The sequence below is a fragment of the Taudactylus pleione genome, unplaced genomic scaffold (assembly GCF_031769625.1).
Source record: "Taudactylus pleione unplaced genomic scaffold, aTauple2 ptg000824l, whole genome shotgun sequence".
NCBI lineage: Eukaryota > Metazoa > Chordata > Amphibia > Anura > Myobatrachidae > Taudactylus > Taudactylus pleione.
This window is the reverse complement of record NW_028285226.1, coordinates 3,433,650-3,458,512: the sequence shown is the minus strand read 5'-3', so window position 1 is coordinate 3,458,512 and position 24,863 is coordinate 3,433,650. Positions and strand designations below refer to the sequence as shown.

General features: G+C 45.5%; 1 protein-coding gene across 1 annotated transcript in view; it reads left to right on the top strand.

Annotated features, from left to right (window-relative positions):
- Nucleotides 1-338: 338 nt before the first annotated feature.
- LOC148474662 (vitamin D3 hydroxylase-associated protein-like) overlaps nt 339-24,863 on the top strand; it is a 40,407-nt gene continuing 15,882 nt past the window's right edge. Inside the window, exons 1-8 of the mRNA XM_088458282.1 lie at nt 339-353; nt 3,077-3,220; nt 6,032-6,165; nt 7,511-7,717; nt 11,702-11,742; nt 15,807-15,931; nt 16,175-16,300; nt 17,988-18,082. Coding sequence (XP_088314408.1) covers nt 339-353; nt 3,077-3,220; nt 6,032-6,165; nt 7,511-7,717; nt 11,702-11,742; nt 15,807-15,931; nt 16,175-16,300; nt 17,988-18,082 — 887 coding nt within the window. The remainder of the gene's footprint in view (nt 354-3,076; nt 3,221-6,031; nt 6,166-7,510; nt 7,718-11,701; nt 11,743-15,806; nt 15,932-16,174; nt 16,301-17,987; nt 18,083-24,863) is intronic.

The following is a 24,863-nucleotide window of genomic DNA, read 5'->3' as shown; positions in this document are numbered from 1 at the left end:
GGGGCTCTTTATGGTACCAAAATTTGCATAACCACTAGATGCTTGCTCATCTGTATGCATTACAGTCACTCTGCTGCATGTTCAAGGTGAATGATTGACAGCTTTATTGCAAGATCTTATGCAGCAGGTCTCTTTGGAGTATGAGAGCTGAGGAGCCAGGAGTCACTGCATGCAGCCAGTTATTAACTGTACCTTGCGGTCCAGGAGGAGATGCAGCGGGGGTCCAGGTCTCCAGGATCTCCACCTGGGCTGTTGTTTGTAGAAAAACAGCCTGGCCTCCATCTTCTCTGCTAATTGGCCGGGGTTTGCGGCTCTCACAGTGTCGGTGCAGTGCGGAGATGGATCGCGTCTGGGTGAGACCTTCTCGGCTCACAGGGCATGTATTGGTTGCTGCTGGCTCCTGTCTCAGCTGCTTCCTCATCAGGTGGTGCGGTGACGGGGAGGGTGAGTGAGTGAAGCAGCTGACTCCGGGAAGGAGCTTACGGCCAGCGGCCCTAGTGCCACACAATATGTACCGGCCCGGGGGGCAGCTGGCACCCTGCCCCCCGGCCCAGCCCACCACTGTCTCTGTGTATCCACAATCACAACTCCCTGCTCCATTTGTTTGATGGTTATTTCTCTATTGTTCTGAAATTCTTTAAGTGCTTCTACTGTACCTTTGTTTTGGTGAGATTGGGAGTTCTTCTTTGTTTTTTTAGTGTGTAATGATTCAAGGTGGTACATACTATCAAAGTCTATCAGAGGTGTTTATATTGTTGTCTTTCAGATAACTGAGATTAAAGTTTGAGGGTGGCTTGTGGTTACTGTTTATGGCTTTTGTCAGCAAATTACTGTGTGGGGTAAATTTTCTAAAGGGCAATTTAGCATTTTTGTGCAATTTGGTAGCTAGTTTGAAAATCAGAGATTTATTGAAGTCAAAATCGATGCCAAATCGGCCAAAAATTTAACTATAGAGCAGTTTAGAACATCGGAATGACCATCAAAACTTTACATAGATGATGGAGATTTACTAACGGTCGGTTCTGAATTTGACCGAGAAGCATCCAAATATCGACCAGACAATAGACCTGCTTGAGGCAGGTGAGTTTGGGAGAATCACTGCACAGATCACTATGATCTTAAGCCTAAAAACAATTAAACAGCTTTATATAAACTACTTTTATATGTTATGTTACATGTGCGTCCTAGACTGTCTTTTATACCGGTATTAGAAAAGCTAATATATACGTTTGTCCAGAAAGGTTGGTGCAGCCTGGCACTGTCCATCGGGATGTGTCTGTCCCGGGTTGGACTCTGCTCTTTACCATGATCCTGCATGCCATGCACACGTGTGCAGGAACAGAGCCTTAGGGGTCTATTTACTAAGCAGTGTTAGTAGACAGAGTGAAAAGTGATAAGAAAGGGATAAGGTACCAGCCAATCAGCTCCCAACTGTCATCTCACAGGCTGTGTTTGAAAAATGACAGTTGGGAGCTGATTGGCTGGTACCTTATCCCTTTCTTATCACTTTTCACTCTGTCTCCTAACACTGCTTAGTAAATAGACCCCTCAGTCTGGTGAGATCGCCAAATGTGAGACTGAGTTCTGCAACCTGGCAACTGATCTAATTTGCTGCAAAGGCTGCCTGTTACAGACAAGTTACTGATGGGATGCGCCCAACTAGTGACTGCCTGACAGACCTACTCTTATTAATATAATCAGGGTAGATCTGAACAGAGGATGGCGGGCTTCCAGCGGTGGCCATAGGCCACAGGCTGTACGCTTTCCATGGTCTGTGGTTTGTGCACCAATGTTCTACTTCTATAGTACCGAAATCCTTTTATGAATTATTCACCGAGCCTTTACACTGGTAGATGGTATGCAGTCAAACTTTTGCCTATAAAGGAGCATCATCTCAGCAAGTTAAGTATAATTGTATTCTATAGCACTTAATGCAAAGCTATTAGCTTATGTTCTCTTACAAATAGTTGCTGTGCGCTCGCAAGTGGGTCGATGGTGGGGCACTGCGCACTGCATTCTGGGGCTCGCTACAAACGGGGCGGCTGTCGATGTTGATGCAGCTCCTCCTACAATGGACCTTTGCGGAGTCCTGTAACCTGAGACAAACAAGGGAGTGGGGGCGCCAATGCTCTTGCTGGCACAGGGCACTAAAATGTCTGTGGATGAGGATTGCAATGGGTATGGGGTGATGGATGTTGCTGACTGCTGCTGTGATCTGTGCTGCTGGTTGATAGGTGCTGTGCTTGGAGAGGGGTGCTGGGTCAGAGGCGGAACTAGCGATGGTGCTAGGGGCATCACCCAAAATCTTGCCTAGGGCATCAAACTGGTTAGGGCCGGCTCTGGCTGCACGTGTCAGGAGTCTGTCGGGATACCGCTGTCTGTATCCTACAACTATATTAAGCTAGCTGAGATTTTGTGTGTGTGTGTGTGTCCCAGAGCCTAACCCTATCCCCCCGTGGTGCCTAAACCTAACCCTCCCCCCACGGCTAACACCTAACCAGGCCCCTCTATACTTATGTTTGGGGCGCCGGCTGTCGATATTCCGCCGAGATTTAAACAGCAGGCAAGGTAACTACATCTCTGTTCATCCATTCCCCAGAACTCACCTAATAGGAATGGAATCGTCTATGAAGGACTGCCCCTCCCCCCCCACCACCACCTCCAAGTGACTATATGGACCAGAGAGGAGATCCCTTCAATTGCTTTTAGTCTCCATTTTTGGGATCCGTATGATACACTAATACAGTTATAGATACATTTGTTGCATTGGATTCAGCACTGATCTATTGCATGGACACAGCATAAGCCTGCCTCATACCTGTAACTATGCAGACAAGGGAAGCAATGATACATGAGCATTCTTTGCTTCATTAAGGTGTCCATTTATTCATTATTGGGCTTATGACCCAATAATTATAACTTCTTATCTCCGCTATTCGCGCCAATAACAATTAAGTATCATCCAGAAGTATCAATCTTCACAGACAGGGACAGGGGGCTCCGATAGGATCCCGTCCCTGCGATATGTATAAGTAAAGTGATCGCATTAGACTCTGATTAATGTCTTCTCACACAGGCGCTGGAAGTAAATGACAATCTGAACTGCGTGACCTTTTTTATGCCGGACATAGAGGCCCAGCTCAAAGGACTTCTAGAGAAAGAGGAAAAGGGTCCACTGTACGGAATCCCCATCTCTATAAAGAAACATGTCGGTTATCAGGTAACTATTATATTATATATTATGTCACAGGGTATCACTCCTCCCGCTGCTACATCTCCGACCCCATCTCAGAACACACTCCCTCTCACCTTCTCTGCTCTTCCTCTGACTGCCACCTGGGCTTGGTATAAAAGATAGTCAAGAATAAGATAGACAACAGATGTTAGACAGACAATAGGTTGACAGGGACAAAAGGTCAACACAGGTCGACAGGTACAAAATGTCAACAGGGTCAAATGGTTAACACAAAAATAGTAGACATTTATTTTCTAAACCCTATCCGTAACCCTCCTCTTGGTACCTAACTCTCCCTCATGGTGCCTAACCGTAACCGTCGAGGTAAGTGCGTAACCCGAACGGTCCCTTCAAGTGCCTATCCCTAACCATCTGGAAAGTGTCTAACCTTAAACAAAAAAAAAGTGCCGACCATATTAGTGTCAACATCTTGACCTTGTCAACCTTTATCAATGTCGACCTTTTCTGTGTCGACCTTTTGTCCTTGTCAACCTATTGCCTGTCTAACATTGTCAACCTTTTTCATAGCTATTATTATTATTATTATAATTTATTTATATGGTGCCACAAATGTTCCGCAGCGCCTTACCAAGTACATAAACAAATTGTAGACCAGCGACTTACAGAACAATACAATACAGGACCAGGACATGGATAATATATATATTGCTACATTAGCGACCATAACACCCAGATAAGCAACAGAGCAGGGCCGTAGCTAGGGTAGTGTGGCCGGTGCCATCGCACAAGCACCACAGGTCAGGGGGCGCTGTTTGGGCCTGTCAAATTTCTGTTTATTATCATTCTTCCTCTTATTTCATCCCCAGCATCTCCTGGCCTCTCCTATCTCATCCCTGGCCCTTCCCCATGAAGCCATGGCCCTTTTTTGGGTGCATTAATTGAAAAATGAGGGGGGCGCCAATGCTCTTTTTGGCACAGGGCACCAAAAAGTCTAGTTACAGCTCAGCAACAGAGCATAAGCAACCAAGTGTTAGGTGCCCTTGTGGTGAGTAAGAAGTAGATGAAACTAAAGTAAGGAGAAGAGGGTAGAGGGCCCTGCTCGTTAGAGCTTACACTCTAAAAGGGAGGAGAAGACAAACAGGGGTGACACAGATGGGGTAGACGGGGAGGAAGGAGCATGTAGCAGGTTAGAATGATATCTATCTATTGACTGGAACCCTGCTTTTGTGCTCCTCCCACTTTGTCACCTCCTCCCCCTCCCATGCTACTGACTATTCTCATCTGCACTGCACTACCACTCATCTGAGTGTCCCAGGGGGAGGAGGGGGCTGGGGGCATGTAGGCTGTATTGTGGGCTATTCACAAATGAACGTGCAGGTATCGGGCTGGTGTTAATGCGTGTTGATAGTGATGATGACTGCTGTCACCAACAGACGGATAGGGGTGGTTTGGTTTGAATACAGGAGAATATTTGCATTTATTTTAGACCACGCAATGTGACAGCGGCTTCGGCAGCCTTGAGGGAAATTCTGAATCAGGATCTTAGTGCTTAAATAATGTAAAAATTGTAAATTATAATTTGGTACACACTCACTATGATACCATCAGATAACCCAATATATAACAATCCAACTTGCAGCAAGTGCCGAAGCAAATCATCATTGCTCCGATGAGGAGACAGCTGATCCAAAAATCTCCTGTCTCTCCGAGTCTTTAGGAGCAGTGAAACTAGTGCGCCTACGTGAACTAGAGTTCACACTTGCGCACAAAAGCCCTGGCGTCTGGCGGAAGCAGCCAAACAGGGGTTTCGGATCCCTCTTTGCAACCCGGAACTCCTTCCAATATGGAGGAGCGAGGTGTGCGCTGCGAGCAGGAGCAAATATCATCTGAAGATGGTGAATGCTCCCGCAGGCAAGCTCCAAAAATATAGTATTTCCGGCGCTCAATGAATTTGTCTCCTCATACTAGTGTAAGGGGACAGCGGGCCATTCCCTGAGAGGAAGGTAAGCAGGAGATATCTGTGATACTAGTATATAGGGACAGCGGGCCATTCCCTGAGAGGAGGTTAAGCAGGAGATATCTGTGAAACTAGTATATGGGGAAAGCGGCCCATTACATGAGAGGAAGGAAGGAAGGTAAGTAGGAGATAGATGTGATACTAGTGTATGAGGACAGCGGACCATTCCCCGGGAGGATGTGATACTAGTGTATGGGGACAGCGGGCCATTCCCCGCGAGGAGGGTAAGCAGGAGATATCTGTGATACTAGTATATGGGGACAGAGGGCCATTCTGCGAGAGGAAGGAAGGTAAGTAGGAGATAGATGTGATACTAGTGTATGGGGACAGAGGGCCATTCCCCAAGAGGAGGGTAAGCAGGAGATATCTGTGATACTAATATATGGGGACAGTGGGCCATTCCGCGAGAGGAAGGAAGGTAAGTAGCAGATAGATGTGATACTAATGTATGGGGACAGCGGGCCATTCCCCGAGAGGAGGGTAAGCAGGACATATCTGTGATACTAATATATGGGGACAGTGGGCCATTCTGCGAGAGGAAGGAAGGTAAGTAGCAGATAGATGTGATACTAGTGTATGGGGACAGCGGGCCATTCCCCGAGAGGAGGGTAAGCAGGACATATCTGTGATGTCTCCTGCATTACCTTTTTGATGGATGGCCTGAAAACTTATTTTCTACAAAAGCAGGTGAAAATGTCAATTTTCACCTGCTTTTGTAGAAATAAGTGATAATGAATAGAACCTTTAATAAAAGGCTCAAACTGATTCACCTGTGAATCACGGACGCCCTTTTAACAGCACCTTTGTTGGATTTTCAGGGCCATCCTTCCACTTGCGGCCTTGTGCAGTACCTCGATGATGTGGAGGAAGAGGACAGCGTCCTGGTAAAGGTTTTTAAGAAACAAGGAGCCATTGTGTTTGCCAAGACAAATGTTCCTCAGACTCTTTTATGGTAAATTCAAGAAGTCTCTGCTGTTTCTGCTGGTAGTTCCTATCCCCAGGTCTATGTGATCTGGGTGCTCGATGGCAGTGTACCTAGCTGCCTAGTCAGTGTTCCACGTGGCTCAGACTCATCCCATGCAAACTGCACAAAATGTGTCCAAATCTACATCAGCCCCAGTATCTCTATAGTTCAAGTTTCCCAACTTCAGTCTTCGGGGACCATCAACAGTGCATGTTTTCCAGATCTTCTAGTCTGTACAACGTACTGTTAGGGAACTCTGAGGACTGAGGATGGGAAACACTGCTGTAGTTCCACATGTGTCTAGCTCAGCTCATCTCCCACTTGAAACTCTGCTTATTGTATCTCGTATCTGCTGCTCTCTCTCTGTAAGCCTGATTCTCGTGATATGTAGCTGACTGCCCATACACAGTCAATATTCTGAATGTGGTCGCATTTGGACCTGAGTGTGACTTATATTCGGGTCCTGTATCTGTACTATTAGTCCTCATCTCCTCGTCCATCCAGTCAGACAAGGTCAGAACTATCCTGTTGGGCTTGAACTCCATTGAGGCACTGATCATACTGATATAGACTTCTTAGTAGTTTGGTTGGGGTTGGATTTTAAACTACTTAAACTCAATTCATTGCACTTCTATTATCTCACACTCTTCACACATAGATCCCATGGGATTGGAAAGATCATTTATTGTTTCTTGCCCTGGAGTGCAGCTAACAGTCACCCTTACTATGGGGCACAGTCCACTAAGCAGTGCTCAGTCTTATGCTGGCTACACACTTAACGATGAGTACCCAGCCGATGTCAAGTAAGGCGGATCCAGGTGGCAGTTCTGACATCGGCAAGTGAGTATGCCGGGAGTGACTTCGGGGGCCATTCAGCAGCATGGCCCCCAGTTGACGATATTGCCTGTTGGACCTGCATGCAGGTCCGATGGGTGACTACGCTGCCGATGCCCAGGAGCCAGCATCGTCAGTGACATAGTGGATGCACACTGCCCGATGTGGACGATATATAGTCCGATCCACAATATCATCTAGTGTATACCCGGTTAAAGGGGATTTGAACAGGATTTACACATGTCCATCCACTACTGGCAGAGGATCATGGGTAAGGTAATGCATACACAACTCTTTACCAACAGTCTGCACATGGAGAACACTGGACTGTAAAATCTACTCTTGTTATGTGAAACTCTTATATGTACATAATATATAATTTCCATCCTTTGCTGAATATTCTAATCACGCATCCATTATCTACATTTTCTGTATTAGGAATTTATTCCAATGCTATGTACTATTACATAATACTCTCTACCGCTTTCTCCTACTGTAGCTGTGAAACCAGTAACCCAATATACGGACACACACTAAACCCCCATAACAGAGCCAAGGGGGTATCAGGATCTTCCGGTGGGGAGGGGGCATTGATTGGTGGTGGAGGTTCAATTCTTGGTATTGGAAGTGACCTTGCTGGCAGCATTCGCCTCCCGTCCAGTGTTTGTGGAATTGCTGGATTTAAGCCAACTTCAAGCAGACAGAGGTGAGCCCTATTCCTCCTGTATATATTGTTATAATAATTTCCTACGGTCTGTCCCGTCTCCTCAATGCACACGGAGTGTATGCCGATGTGTGAGCCCTGACCGCTCCCATTGCTAGGGCGAAGGAACAGACCTAGCAAAGGAGGACTAGACGCCGGGAACGGGGTACCTAGTATCAGAGGAGCAGTGTGGAACCATGACGCCCGGAGAAAGTGCATGTCGTAGCGCCCCCTCTCTGTACTCAACTGTGCCAGTGGGGTATGGCCAGCCTGCGGGGGAATACTGAAGTGAATATAAAAACAGCAAACAGTGGCAGTATCACATTGGGTGTTGAGGTCCCATTGGGGGAATAGAATGCTTCGGTAATGCACTGTCTGACATTAAGGGGTAGCTGCTTTGGCACTGCTTTCTTTATGTATAGCACCTAGAATCTAGCTTTTATCTCATTTGCATCATTGTTATTAGTCAATAGAGGAGATAGTATTATATATTCTGATCACCTATGGGAAGCTCCATTCTCAGCTATGCTCCTACTTCACTAATATACATTGCACCTATATTATTGTGAGTACAACTAACCATGTTCTGTCTACCACTATCATTCCAGGTCTCCTAATACAGTGGGCTCTATTTACTACAATCCGCATATTGAATGCGGATTGTAGTGTGATATTACCGAGTGAATTCGCATTGCGAATTCAGGCAATATCACAGGGATTTACTATAAATCCCTTGCAGGGACAGAGCTTGCGATAAAGCTCTGTCCCTGCGGATCCCATCCGCACTCTAGTCGCGGTATTTTCGGAAAAAATACCGCAACTAAGAGCCCGCGCATGCGCCGACCGACCACCGCTACTACCCCCCACCGACGCTAAGCCCCGCCCCCCGGCGCTAAGACCCGTCCCCCCCTCCCTTCATTACACTTACCTGCATCCTCCTGGCCTCCAGTGGTCTTCTCCGGGCTTCCCGATCAGGTGATCTCCCATACTGCACTGGGGCCCGATCACCTGATGACCGGGCCCCAGTGCACTGTGGGAGACCAGCTGACCGGAGAGGAGCCATCACCGGAGGCCCGATCACCGGTCCCTGGATTCAGGTAAGTAAAAAAAAAAATGTTTAATTTTTTTTTTCTTTTTTTTACAGCAATCAGCTTGCGGTCTATTTAGACCACATAGCTGAATACTGGTACCGGCTCCCGCCTCTACTCTCCCTGTTAGAGCAGAGTGGGAGCCCGGTAACCGGGGGAGACCCTGGATAACGCCACCTCCAGGTGGCGTTATTATCACAGGGCTTCCCCCGGTATTTTTTTACAATTTATTTTTAGTAACTTTCACACAGATCACATTTCCCATTACAATTATGGGAAATGCGATCTGCTTTACTAAAAATAAGTGATACTGGGGGTTGGAGTAGAATTTTACTAATTCTACTCCAATTGCCCTGTAATAAATTCAGGTGAAACTAAAATAATGTGAAAAGGGTGTGAAAACACCCTTTTTCACTTTATTTTAGTAAAAATAATGTTAATAAATAGAGCCCAGTATCTTTTAAAAGATCTTTTAAATAACATTTTGTGGTCATGCCTAGGAACACCTCATTACTTTACATAGCAAAGCAGTGAGTTTTTTTTAAAACTCATACCTGCCAATAAGAAAAGGAGAGGGGTGGTGACAGAAGCCAATAAGAACGGAGAGGGGAGGGGCAAAGAGCCGATCCCATGGTAGATAGGGGAGGGAATTAAAGAGGTGAGAAGTGAATGTAATTAATCTGACAGTAAAGGAGAGGTGACAGAAGATGATCACAGAGGAGGGGGGGCCGGAGGGGAGACAATCTGGGCAGCTTGAGGGAGCATGAAATCTAGAAACGGATCTCCAATCTGTAACTTATTTAGGATATAGAGCAAAGAAACCGAGATAAAACTAACAGGCGGCCGTCATACTGTGCAGCGCCCCAAGAATTCCCGGGAAACCTGAATGGCGCCCTCTGTCCATTTTGGCGCCCAGAGCTCATGCTCCACTGGCACCACCCTCGCTATTCCCCTGCCTAGTATCAGAGGGAGGCGGGTGAGAACAGTACGAGCAGCTGCAACACTGCTGGGGCAGGGTGGAGCAAAGCTGGGGAGGTGATAGCATATGCCGGGGCCAATATACTTGTTAATATAATAAATATATATCACTAAATTAAAAAGAAAGATAGGGGGCGCTCCATAGTGCATAAATGTTTTAATTGCATAAAAACATTAAAAGGACCCTCAGTTACAGGTGTAGTACCAAGTATAGGACAGTGTAGGCTGGTTACCACATGATTCCATGCAAAATTTCCATCTGCAATACTGCTCACCACCCACTCAGGAATGAACTCGAGTCCACCATCCATGCCGGGCCTGTCTGGGAGTGTCGTTGCATGGGGTTAAGTGCAAAGACGCTGAACCGCTCGCAGGGGCGTATCTACAATGGGTGCAGGGTGTGCGGGGTACACGGGCCCCTGGGTCCAGGGGGGCCCCGCACTGCACACCCATTTTCCTGGTGACCTGTGCAAACTCTATAGACTCTGGGCACACCCTAGTGCCCAGAGTCTATAACTTCGGCGCTGGCCGCGCACAACTCACCGGAGAGAGAGGAGAGGGCCCGTGTCGGAGACTGCACACGGGCCCCCTCCTCTCTAGAAACGCCCCTGACTGCTCGCATACTCATATTCAGATGGAGAACCTGCCCATTCCATGGGGCTGGTCATTAATAAAATAGTGGAGAAGATATGTTTTAGTGTTCAATGAAAATACAATTTGTTTTGATGTTCAGCGATATATATATAATTAGTAGTCGAGAGAAGAAAATTCAACAAAAACATAAAATTAATTCCAGACATCAAGCAATATCCTAGTAATTAAAATTCCTAGAGATTGTTTAATTCTATAGTGTCATTCAGTCCCAAACGGGTGAGGATCTGTAGCCAAAAAATCCAATAGGCTTCTCTCTTACAGAAAAGGCTACAGCGATCTCCTCCCCTATTGGTCACTTTAATGTTCCCGGGGGCTGATTCACTACCTTACGCAACTGCGATTATGCACCCAATCGGCCAATTATTATCGGGACTGTGGGGAGGCGAACGGTGGTGTGCCAGTGCATTTGAACGCCGTTGCTGGGGCGTGCATAAATTATCCACTGCGATGGCCTACGCAGTCTGAGATCTCATAGTGTGCATTGTTAGCAATTTCTGATGTGCGTGAGGCTGCGATGGTACTCGATTGTACCGATGGTTTTGCAGGCTTGCTAAACATTACGGATGTATAATTTGTCTGGATATTTATTTAAAATTCTTCTATGTAGCATAAAACGGGTGTGCAATGGTCTTATGGTGCGGCCCACAAACTGTAGTGAATCATTCTTGACCAATATATTCCAAAACAAAACATTTAATTTTATGCTGTAGGTAGCAACTTTTTTTTTTTAAGTACACAATCCACAAACTGAAATCGTTGAGCAGATCCTGGAGCAATTCCCAAGAATGTACAGTGGGTAGAAATGGGCCAATCTATATGGACTATGACAAAGTGCTGCCAGCCCCTTACCAGTTTCTGATCCTCCTCCTCTTCATCAGTAGCAGCCATGAGCAGAGTTCCCTGGGCTAATGTCCATCACTTCTTTTGCAGGGGATTCCTAGTGAATTCCAAGGTTCCCGTTAGACCCAATTCCCCAGGTAACCCAGCACAAATAATGGTGCATAAACTATTTACAACTGGACCGATTCGTACAGTATATGAGAATATGAATTTCTAGCAGAATGCATGGTCAGAGAATTGTAGGTACGGTAATATCAGTTTCTAGAACAATATTTGGTCAAGATGGATGGGATTATATTAATTTCTAGCACAATATTCAATCATGGTAGATGAAATAACATCAATATGCACTAAAGACATGTAGTCAGGATTTAAAGTTAAATAATAATTGTTAGCCCTATATAATATATAATATTTCATTTTGCAGCCTTCGTGGAGTCCGTGCGTGCATTGATGGAATGACTGCAGGTAAAATTTGCATATTATTTGTGGATGAATAGATGTTGGAAATTGTATCTGGTTGGTTTAATTTAATATTGTATGTTATGGCGGGCATAAATTATGCAATTATGAGCCCAATATGTAGATTATCGGTGGAATAGGCCGATAATTGCATAGAGTATTGTGACCAATAAATCTTCCAACATGCACTGCTGCGGCCAGGGCCGGCTCTTCCACTAGGCAAGCTTAGGCAGCTGCCTAGGGGCGCCGGCCACTGGAGGGCGCTTCTGAGTCCGCCCTAACTACGGAGGGTGCGACTGCTGTGGGGACCCGCCGGCCCAGCGATCGCACCCCAGCGCTGGGATCGAGTATGGGATCCCATAGCGCAGGAACAGCAGCAGCATTGTGTAAGATGTGTCCCGCTGGGGACACATCTCAACAAGCGGCAGTCAGTGCTGGGACTGAGCTGGGACTAGCATCGGGTCCCGCACTGCAGTTCAAAGTTGGCACTGGTCGCCAGCCAATCCTGGCTCGTAGACCAGCTGCCAATCAAGAATGGGAAGCTTCTTAAGACTGGCTCGGCTGCGAGCCAGACGCTGCTTTCCAGCCAATGAGAAGCTACCAAGTGTCAGCTTCTCATTGGCTCACGCCCGGCGCCGGATTTGAGTGAGTGATACCGAGTGAGTCATACCCCTGCAGTGGCGGACTCAGGAGGGTGGCACTGAGGCACCTCCCCTGTCATTCTTGGGCACTTTTTTTAAAAATTACTTTACAGGACTACAGCATAGTACTGAGTCTGTCGGCTTGGCAACAGCTGCCTTCCTGACTTTTATGTGACATTATGCCGCGCACCCTTGATGAGATTAGGAGCCGCCTGTCATGAGTAGAGGAGGAGCCACGGCGCAGCCACTGGAACTGCTGTCTGCGACAGGCACAGAGAGCAGCAAACACTCAGGAGAAGCCCCGGCAAGTGCTGCTTCTGTTGTAGAACACACAGCACCACGGCTCCGCCCCCTCACACAGCACCACGGCTCCGCACCCACACACAACACAGCACAGCAGGGCTGGGGTCTAAGGTCAGCCTGACAGAGATGACAGCCACTGCAGCAAGTAGAAACTACTGTATACATATACTGATACAGAGCTGTCACTTGTTGACAATCAGTGCAGAAATGATGTGCATTGACTGTCAGTGATTGACAGCTCATAGCCTACTTATTAATATAGTTTATTCTTGCATCTCCTGGCTCCTGTCCCTCGGACCCTCACTGATAAAGGTTTGTGCTGCTAATGCTAACGTGAACTTTTAAGTAAATTCAGATTTTTATTTTATTATAAACTACTGATTGATTGATTGTTTTTTTGGGGAGGCGAGGGGAAATGGAGACACAACAAAAAGGGGGAGGGTACTAGCGAGTATTGCACACAGGGCCACTTGTTTCTTAAAACAATATATTAATAAATTGTTAGTATTCTGTATTAATAAAACATATCTATATTAGTGCTGTTATTGAGGTCATGTGACAGATTGTAATCAATGATATATTTTAACAGGAGCAGAAAATGGCCTCTAAAGCTGGGTACACACCATACGACGGTGTGACCAAACGATGTGTCAAGCGATGTAACAATACATCACATGCGCCGTACACAGGGGCATCAAGAGGGGGGTGGAGCGGGTACAAGTTAACAGGTTTTTTTTGGTGAAAATAACTAGTCCCAGCAATTTGGGGTACATGAAAATGGGTGCTAGCATATTTTAAAGTTGCTAAAGTGAAGTTTTAAAAAACATAAAATATCCACCTGCCGCAATCTTAAAAACACCTGGGACATACTTGGGGACCCCCTTGGAGTCTATTTCGCTAGTTTTTAAGTTTGTCCCCCAAATTTCGAATTTTTCGCCCCCAAAATTAAAGTAAATTTTTGGGGTGATCTAAAGTATTTTTTTAAACTTTTTTTGATGCAGTTTACCTTTGCGGATCTGTCCCAAGCTTGCAGGGGGGTTCTCGCTACTTTGCACCCCAAAACACCTATTAATAGGCGGAACTTTTTCGCCTATTCCAATACATTGACTTTCCGCAGCGGCGAAAAGTCTATGGAATTCTGGGCCTGATTCAGACCTGCTCGTGAGTGCACAGCACTCGCAAGCAGGTCAATGGTCCCCCCCTGCGCACGCTGGAGCCGGCTCCAGCGTGCGCATGCGTGAGACCCGGCCAGCGACGGGCGCTCCGTCGTTACGGGTCTCGCACCAAAGCGGGGCAGCTTGCCCTGTTTTGGAGGCGGGCAGGGGGGGTTGGCTGGGCAAACGGAGGCGTTCCTGCAGGAATGCCTGCCGTTTGTGGGCGGCCCTACTGACATCACTCGTGATGTCAGTAGGTGTACTTCCTGCTCTATTAGAGTAGGAAGTCCACTGGGGCTTGCGGCCACGAGACCCTACCACAAGGGTCTCGTCGCAAGCACGATGGTCTTGACCATCGCGACCATCACCTGGCCGCTCGCATAAGCTGTGGGTGGTCTTCCACAGCTATGCGAGCGGCCAGGAGGCTGTCTTTAAAAAAAAAAAAGGGACGCCCTGATTCAGAGCGAGCGCTCTCAAAGAGCGTCCGGCTCTGAATCAGGCCCTGAATACGGAGGAAACTTTTCACATGGCGAAATGACGTCACTCGCAATACTTTTCCGCAGAAACTGACTTTTCGCCGCTAATTGAATATGCCCATTAATCCACTGAGCTGCTCAAAGTAAAAGTAGAACTATATACCATATATATTGTTGTATATGATACAATTATCTATATATACGGACCCTATATTCACAGTGAGCACATGGGCCACACTCCCTCACACAGTTGGCACCCCCCCCACACCACACATGTCAATCATGGTGCCCCCCCCCTGTAATTTTTTCCTGGATCCGCCCCTGTACCCCTGTCATCCAAAGTTACCAGCGTCGCGGATCCTTGACAGGCAGTTGTTCACCTGATGAGCTGGTTCAGGGGTGGGACAACTGCTGCTCTGCTGTCGGTACTCTTGGATGCAGAAACAAGAAGACGCAGCTCAGCTGCTATGACTCTCCTGTTCAGGAGCATCAGCCATAATACAGCCTAGACAAGCTCCCAATTAAGGGAACCCTGGAGATCACTCCACAGCTCAGTGGGGAAGAAGGGGTGTGTAGTGTGCTGCTGGGGGGCTATTCAAATTTCCATACCCCCACCTCTAAATTCCCACTTCGAGCACTGATTTTAGTATAACTTAAATGTATTAAAGAGCTTTTGGAGCAGTTTTCATAAAAACTACTCCACGGCCCTTAAATTTGCACTGTTTTAGTAGGCATATCGCCTTACCCATACCTGGAAGGGAAAATGTGATCTGTTTCAGATTACTAAAAGAAATTGTGAAAAGATGCAGGGGATGGAGTCCTGCTATAATAACGCTATTTAGAGATGGCGTTATGCAGGCTTTTCCCCCATTTTCCCATCTCCAGCTCAGCCTTCCCTGCCTGCTGACAGGAAAAGCAGGGCCTGGAGCAGGCTTCTGTAATCAGCCATGTGTGTCTGATAGACCACAGGCTGATTACATAGAAAAATAATCAGAATAAAATAAATAAATAACACTCACCTGCACCAGGGGCTGGTGATCAGTGAGCTCCTTCGGGACTCCTGTCAGCTGATCGCTGGGCTCATGCTCTGTGACCCCAGTCAGCTGCTCCTTTGTGCTGTAATCTGAGATACCGGTACACAGCACAGAGTATTATATGTCTGTTACTTCAGTGAGGGTAATGGGGTACAAGAGAGGTACACTTTTAATGGGAGTCAATGGTGACATTAAAAACGTGTAAGAGAGGGTGCATATTTGTACAATGTGTGTGTTATATCTATGACAGTAATAGGATGTAACAGGTACTGTGTACATGTGTTGCATGTGTGTTATTTCTATGATAGTAATAGGATATAAGAGGTACGCATTTGTTGCATGTCTGTTGCACAGATAGTAATACATTATATTGGGGTTGGACGTTTTTTTGGTATCTCCTATTGCCCAGACTGCGATGGAGTGTAAAAAGGGTGAACATTTATTATGTATCTGTTATTTCAGTGTCACTATGCACAGGACCTATGGCGAGAGATGTGGACGCTCTGGTACTTTCCATGAGGGCTCTATGGTGTGATGAGTTTTTTCGCCTGGACCCAAATTTGCCACCCCTTCATTTCAATGAGGAGGTAATGAGACACACACACATATATAATAGGTGAGGAGTGTATGGGGATAGGGGAAGGGCTCCCTAACTCTGATGTTCCCATGGGAGGAGTGAGATTTATACCGATTTCCACAGAAAACCATAATAATATCATGTTTACAGCAGAAAACGGGGTATATCTTTCGGGAGCTTAGTACAGAATTTATAATTCACTTAGTGACCAACACTACGACACACCCTCATCTCGCTGATCTTTGTTCTATAGATTTACTCCTCTACCAAACCTCTCCGAATTGGATATTATGAAGAGGACGGATATTTCCAGGCGAACCCCGTTATGAGACGAGTTCTTCTAGAAACCAAACATCTTCTAGAGGATGCTGGACACAAGGTGAGAGGAGCACGCAGATGGGGCCCTTTCTGGTACATGTCAAGGTTAAGACTGGCCCACAGAGCAAACCCCTGGTAGGCCCTACTGCCTGGGGGCCAATCTCTCCTCTAGGGATCAGGTTCCAAGCTGTGAACTTGAATTATACATTATACATATGTTATAATTCACAGGACTATGATGTATTTTCTATAATGCATAGCTGTTCTTAATCTGGTACATTATCATGCATGCACTAGCAGTATTTACTATATATATATATTTTTGGGCAGTTCGACATGGTGCCTCTGCGAAGCAACTTTGTAAACTGTCAAGTGGTCCTCTGCCCATACCTTTGTGAAGTTCTATTCCTTTGATACCTTCGCCTCTTCTGTTGGGACTTTTGTGAGAAGAGTTCTCAGTGCAGCTCAGGAGCATTCCCTCCCTTAGGAGATTACCTTTGGGATATCCCAGGGTAAAGCCTGTGTCCCCTATGGAGAAAGAAGAAAAGGAGATTTTTTGGACCTGTATGTGACTCGTTCTTCCTTCTCCTCCTTCTTGCTTTAGGCATGTTAACTTAACTGAGTTGCCTGTGGCTGGGAGAGGGTCATGGGGGTGAGGGAGCAGGGGCTCATGGGTAAAGAGTTTTAACTATTTGGTGCCTAGACTCCTACTCACCAACCTATACCAAGCGTAAAGCCTGTGTCCTATGGAATTGAAGAAAAGGATTTAACAGGTAAGCACATAAATGTCCTTACTAGAATATTCCGTATTTTGGAATAATTGCATACCATAATGAAATATCTTGGGAATGAGACCCAAATCTAAACAGACCTCATTTATGTTTTATATACACCGTATACACACAGCCTGCAGGTAGTTTTATACAATATTTTCAATAATTTTGTGGCTCAAACAAAGTTTGTGAACATATGTAAAATTAATTTATGTTTTATATATACCTTATACACAAAGCCTGAAGGTAATTTTATACAATAATTGTAATAATGTTGTGCCTTAAACATACTTTGTGTACATTGAACCATCAAAAAGTATAGGTTTCAATATCTCAGTCATGTGAAACAAATTCAATATTTCGTAATATTCCGTATTTCAGAATATTTGGATATGGGAGACTCAACCTGTACTACATTATTGCACTTTCTATCCTCACCTATAGACTGTCTCCTGTATTGCATTTACATGCTTCTGAGTGTCCTTTGCTTTGCCAAGTCTCATTTGGTAAAGTTTTCTTAGGAATAATTTTCTGTTTAAACTGGATCATTCATGCAGCTTCTGTAGTGCATCCCACATGCCCTTTGCAGTATTCTCGTGCCAGGTATGGTGACTGGGATGCATGGTGCCTGGTCCTATAACCTTGCTTCTTTGATCAGTCATCAAACAAACATAGAAGGTTTATGAAGCAAAACTGTAGTATGAACAGTGCCGGTTTCTCACCATACAGACACAGCATAACTAGTAACTAACATGGAGTCGATTTGCACTAGACTGAAAGACCATCTAGTAACATGTTGGTAACAGCACCACCTGCAGTACCTCCAGTGTAACTACTTAAGCAATGTTAAGACTAGAATTGTTGTAGTATTCCAACAACAATTTCCTCTTCACTTCTACATTTACTGCTTACATTACTTATATTTCACCAATTTTAGATTATATAAAATTATTAAAATTAAATTTTTCTTTTCAGCTCATCTTGTTCAGGCCTCCACGAGTGGGTTATGCATATGAGCTGCTCTGGAAGGCGTTTCTTGGAGACAAAGGGAAAACCGTAGCAGATAAGTTGTAAGTGGCATGTGCTGAGTACAAGTAGTGAAAGCTGGATATTAGGGTGAGGGGTAAATACATTTAAACATAGCACCCTGGAAGAATAATCATTTATTTATATAACACCACCAATTTACTCAGCACTGTACAGAGAATATTTGGGTTTCATATCAGTCCCTGCCCTGTTGTAGCTTACAGTCTAAAGGGGGATGTACCAAGCCTTGGAGATACAGTGGTGTTTGAAAGTTTGTGAACCCTTCAGAATTTTCTATATTTATGCTGAAATTTGGCCTAAAACTACCTCAGATTTTCACACTAGTCCTAAAAGTAGAGAAAGAGAAGCAAATCAAACAAATGAGAAAAAAAAATAGACGTGCTCATTTGTTTATTGAGGAACATTATCCAATATCACATATCTGTGAGTGCCAACAGTATGTGAACCTTTGCTTTCAGTATCTGGTGTGACCCCCCTTGTGCAGCAATAACTGCTTCTAAATGTTTCCGATACTTGTTGATTAGTCCTGAACATCGGTTTGGAGGAATTTTACCCCATTTCCCCGTACAAAACAGCTTCAACTCTGTTATGTTGGTGGGTTTCCTCCCATGAACTGTTCGCTTCAGGTCTTTCCACAACGTTTCGATTGGATTAAGGTCAGGATTTTGACTTGACCATTCCAAAACTTAAAATGTATTCTTCTTTAACCATTTTTTGGTGAATGACTTGTGTTCTTTGGGTCGTTGTCTTGCTGCATGACCCACGTTCTATTGAGACGCAGCTCATGGACAGATGTCCTGACATTTTCCTTAGAATATTCTGGTATAATTCAGAATACATTGTCTCATCAATGATGACAAGTCGTCCTGGGCCAGATGCAGCAAAACAGGCCCGAACCATGATAACACCACCACCACCGTGTTTCACAGATGGTATGAGGTTTTTATGCTGGAATGCAGTGTTCTCCTTTCTCCAAACATAATGCTTCTCATTTAAACCAAAAAGCTCTATTTTGGACTCATCTGTCCACAAAACATTGGCCCTCATTCAGAGCCGCTCGCTAGCGGCCGTACGCTCGTTCCGAGCGATGTTCGCACATCTGAGCATGCGTACGGTTTTTAGTACGCATGCGCGAACCAGTCAGTGCGGCTGAAAATCGTTTGTACGCTATATAGCGAGTGCCTGCTATTTTGAGTGACAGAATGAGGCATATGTGGGTGGTAACAGGGGAAGGTGCTTGTAAACGGGGAGTGGAGATCAGAACGCAGACGTGCTTAAAGGTCAAAACGGGCGTTTTAAGGGTGTGCATAATTAATACAGCAGCGTCATTGACCACGTCACTTGGTTTTTTTTAACTCAGAACTGCTCGCAAAATAGTGGTTGAAAAAACCAACCACAAGAATAGCGAGCAGTTCATACGCTGTACGATGTACTCGATTAATCTAATAAATAGCGGACATGACGTATGGTGCGAGCGGCCAGGGGCCGTTTTTAACAAATAAACGAGCGTATGTTTTGCTCGTTCGTTCAGACTTAGAGGTGTGAACAGACTGCAATTTGTGAACGGATCATTTGAATAGCCACCCCTTGTTTTAGAACGAACGACCGCAAATAGCGAGTGGCTCTGAATGAGGGCCATTGTTCCTATAGTTTTCAGGCTTGTCCAGGTGATCTTTAGCAAATTGCAGATGGGCAGCAATGTTCATTTTTTTTGCTTTTTCAGCCATGCATACCATTGTTGTTCAGTGTCCTCCTGATGGTGGACTCATGAACATTGACATTAGCCCATCGTGAGAAAGGCCTTCAGTTGTTTAGAGGTTACAATGGGTTCCTTTGTGACCTTGCAAACTATTTGAGGCTTTGCTCTTGGTGTGATCTTTTTTGGCCGACCACTCCTGGGGAGGGTAATAATGATCTGGAATTTTCTCCATTTGTACACAATCTGTCTGACTGTTGATTGATGGAGTCCAAAATCTTTAGAGATAGTTTTGTAACATTTTCCAGCCTGATGAACATCAACAACTCTTCTTCTGAGGTCCTTAGAAATCTCCTATGTTCATGGCCTGATACACTTCCACAAACATGTGTTGTGATCATCAGATTTTGATAGATCCCTGTTCTTTTAAAAAGATAAGTTGTCCACTCACACCTGATTGCCATCCAATAGATTGAAAATACCTGACTCTAATTTCACCTTCAAAATACAGTATCTGCTAACAGGGCCGCCATCAAGGGGGACGGCCGGGCCTGGAGTCCCGGGCCCGGATACTCTGGGGGCCCGACCGCTCCTCCTACCGCCTGTCCACTATTTCCACCCTGCTAAACTTACGTTCACTGACAGGCTCGGCTGGTGGTCCGCGGCCGCCCGTGCCCACTACTACAATATACCCTCTCACTATCTTTCCAAACGCCCGTCGCTGCTGCTATGTATGTGGCTGGCTGTTGGAGGCAGGCAGAGTGGATGCTCCCAGCCTGCTCTGTGCTGCTAACCAATAACACAATCGAGCAGACGGGAGCATCCATAAACACTGCAACAGCAGCGGGCGGTTGGAGAGGTAGGGAGAGGATATAGTACTGGGCGCAGGTGGCGCCTGTCAGTAAATGTAAATTTAACAGGGAAAAAGTAGTGGGTGGGAAGGCCCCGGGGCCCTCGTTGTGAGGAGGGAGGGAGATTACTCGGGGAAGGGTGAGGCTCTGTATAATGGGGGCTGGGGGGGCTCTGCCTATTTGGCCCGTCCCAGGCCCCATGATATCTGAAGGCGGCCCTGTCTGCTAAGCCTAAAGGTTCACATACTTTTGCAACTGTGATATTGGATCATTGTCCTCAAAAAAATTTAAAAATTAGCATGTTTAATTTATTTGCCTCATTTGCTTTAGTCTTTATCTAGTTTTAGGACTTGTGTGAAAATCTGAGGTAGCTTTAGGCCAAATTTCAGTAGAAATATAGAAAATATTGAAGGGTTCACAAACTTCCAAGCACCACTGTAGATAAAGTGGTGTAATTGCCCAATGCAACCAATCAGCATCTAACATTTCAAATGCTGCACTAGATAAATGACAGGAGCTGACCGGTTGCGTTGCGTAACTTTATCCCACTCTGCGGCTTGAAACATCTCCCCCTAAATTCCCTAACATACACACATGGAGACTAGTGTTAATTTAGAAGGAATCCAATTAACCTTTCAGTATGTTTGTGGCCTGTGGGAGATAACCATGCAAACATGAAGAGAACATGCACACTATACACAGTTAAGCCATGTACAGGTATTTAAGTATTGTAGTCAGCAATTATCTGAAAAAGTGAAATGCGACCATTAATTAGACTGTGTATGAAGTACATTTATGTGGTGTCTGCACAATTGGCTGGTAACAATCACTGTCAGGGTATGGTACATGAAAATGCTGCTCTGTGCTATATAGGGGTTTATTTACTAAGCTTTGTTAGGAGATAAAGGGCCGTATTCAATTTGAGGCGTTAAGTCCGGATCCGCAGTAATTTACTGATGATGACGTCATTATCGCCTGTTTTGGTTTTACCCCGTATTCAACTTCAAAGACTTTCCGCCTAGGCGGTAAAGTATCGCCTATGAATGACAGGCGGTAAAAAGTGCAGAATTGGGGTTTTGGGGTGCAACGTTTCGAGAAACGCCGTGCAGCCTTCAGTCAGTCCCCCAAAGGTAATCTGTGTAAAAAAAACAAAACTTAAGGACACCCCAAAAATTTACTTTGAAAAAGGGGGCGAAAAAAAAAAAGTTGGGGCACAAACTTAAAAACTAGAGAACTTGACTCTGGGGGGGTCCCCAAGTATGCCCCATGTGTTTTTTGATTGCAGGTGTTTGCGCCAGGTGGATTTTTCACGATTTGTTTAAGTCACTTTAGCAAGTTTAAAATATGCTGAACCCCATTTTCAAGTACCCCAAATTTGATGGGCATAGTTGTTTTGCCCTAAAAAAACTTCTAAATGCTCTTCTGCATCACCTTATTCAAAGCCGCATTTATGCACCTGCTGCGGCTATTAGAAACCCCGACTTCCTTCAGGAGTTAAAAATGGGGGTACCCATAGTGATCCCCCATATCTGCACATCTTTAGGGGGTTCCCTAGAATATTTCCTGAAAATTCCCCTTTTGTTTAACCTGTAAAAAAACGGGGTAAAAATTTACAAAAAAAATTGCATAAGGTTCCCCCCCAAAAGCCAAACCAGCCCCAGGCTTGCCAGGCAGTGGTGGTTTCTAAAAATATGGGGAACAAATTGTGTATGGTTCCACCGTATTTTAGAAACCAACCCAAGGCTGCAGGGACCAGTTCTGGTTTTAAATATAGTTGGAAAAAAAACGTGGGGATCCCCCTATAGTTAAGACCTGCACCAGACCCAACCGACTGGGGTGTAATGCCACAGCCAGGAGACCCAATCACCGGGGCTCCAGGTCCAAAGCATTAGCATCCCAAATCGGTCAGCGCAAGCCGGTGATCTCTGGGTCCCCCCTTCCCGAGCACCACAGGCTTACGCTGAAGCCTGGGGCTCTTCCCCATACCTCTGGTTTGGTGGGTATGGATGTAATGGGGGGGGCAAATAATGTAAAACTATTGTGTTTTACAGTGGAACTACAAGTGACAGCATGCCTGCCATTTTGCACTTGAGGAACAACAAGTGCCAGCAGACATGCGGCACCTGTAACTTCACTGTAAAATAAATAGTTAAAAAAAGACAAAACACACACACCGTGACAGTATAACTTTATTACACACACCTACCCATTCACACATACTTACCTATACCAGATGTGTCTGTCCCCTTGTCCAGTAGATTGTCCTCAATGAATGGGTCTGCAAAAATTCATACTCACCTATATTCTGGCGCCGGTCTCCGCAGTAATCCAGGAACTTAGCAAAACAAAAAAACGAGTTTACACGACCCACACAACAGCTATCAGTATGTGTGTTGCCACACATACTGATAGCTCCCGAATGCCAGCTGACGGAACATGCATGGAGCTGGCACTTCCCAAGAGCCAATCAGCGGCTGCACTGACTGTAGAGCGGCCGCTGATTGGCTCCGGCTACTGACAGTTCCTACGTGGTGTGAATCGCCCAAACATGTGTAGACATGGGGGATCACTATGGGTACCCCCATTTTTAACTCCTGAAGGAAGTCGGGGTTTCAAATAGCCGTGGCAGGTGCATTTTTGCAGAATTTATAAAAATGCGTTTTGGGACTTAAAAATATGCTAGTACCCATTTTCATGTACCCCAAATTTGATGGGACCATTTTTAAAAACGAAAAAAATTAGCTAAGTGCTCTTCTGCATCACTTCTTCAAAGTCAAGAAAAAAAACACCTGCAGCGGCTATTTAAAACCCGATTTTTCTTTTGCAGTCAAAAACGGGGGTACCCATAGTGATCCCCCATGTCTGGACATCTTTTGGGGGGGTCCTAGGATTATTTCCCGAAAATTCCAGTTTTTTTAACGCCGATCCAAGTATCGCCAGGTCCCGTTTTCGCCTACTTTCAAATTGAATACGGGGATACGCGGGCACGCGCGCGATACTTTAACGCCTACAAAACAGGCGAAGGCAGCGTTAAGTCCGGGCCGTAGCTCGGCTCAAATTGATTACGGGCCAAAGTGAACGGTGGTAAGGTACCGTTCACTTTATCTCCTAACAAAGCTTAGTAAATAGACCCCCTTTTCATATTGAAGTGAAAAAGAACAGAAAAAATAAAAAGGGTTTTGTCATATTTATAATTATAATATGACAAAAGTATGGAAAAACCAAGAGAAAACATAAAAATATGAGAGGAAAGTCATAAACACAGCCATGACCAATGATCACATCTTCCTACAATCACTGTGAGGAGCACTGCTCTACAAGGGAATAAGGGGAAGTCATACACCTTGACAGGATCAATTATCACATCTTCTTACAGTCACTGTGAGGAGCACTGCTCTACAAGGGAAAGAGGGGAAGTTGTACACCCAGACAGGACTAATGATCACATCTTCCTACAGTCACTGTGAGGAGCACTGCTATACAAGGGAATGAGAGGAAGTTGTACACCCAGATATGACTAATGATCACATCCACCTACAGTCACTGTGAGGAGCACTGCTACACAAGGGAATAAGGGGAAGTTATACACCTTGACAGGATTAATTATCACATCTTCCTACAGTCACTGTGAGGAGCACTGCTCTACAAGGGAATAAGGGGAAGTCATACACCTTGACAGGATCTCTCCTTAGGGGTGCCTAACCCTAACCTCCCCCCAAGTGCCTAACCCTAATCCTCCCGTAAGTGCCTAACCCTAACCAGCCCTTCCCCACTGCCTAAACTTAAGTCCCCCGGGGGGGTGCCTAACCCTCCCTCCCCCTAGCCTGACCCTAACCCTCACGGGGGGGTGCCTAACCCTAAGTCCCGCCCGGGTGCACTAAACCTAACCCTTCCCCCCCACGGCTGTCCGCTCGCGGCGCCCAGCATCCCTTCGATCGGGATGCCGGACGCCGGTCTCCTGGCATCGGGGAAATGAGCAGCGTATACATCTAGACGCCGGGAATTTCACCCTCGCCGGGATATGACAGTCGGGAGCCAGCTGTCAGTTTAATGTCAGCCGGCTTCCCGATTGCATCCCTAATTATCACATAATTTGTCCTCAGTCACAGGAACTTTTTCTGGATTTACCTAATGTTCTGGATACCAGATTCCATGCTGGACACCTCTAACAATATACAGTATATATAGAAATTAAGTATTTTTTATTTATTTGGTGTTTTTTTTACCTCAGACAGAGCCAATAATATGAGAATATTG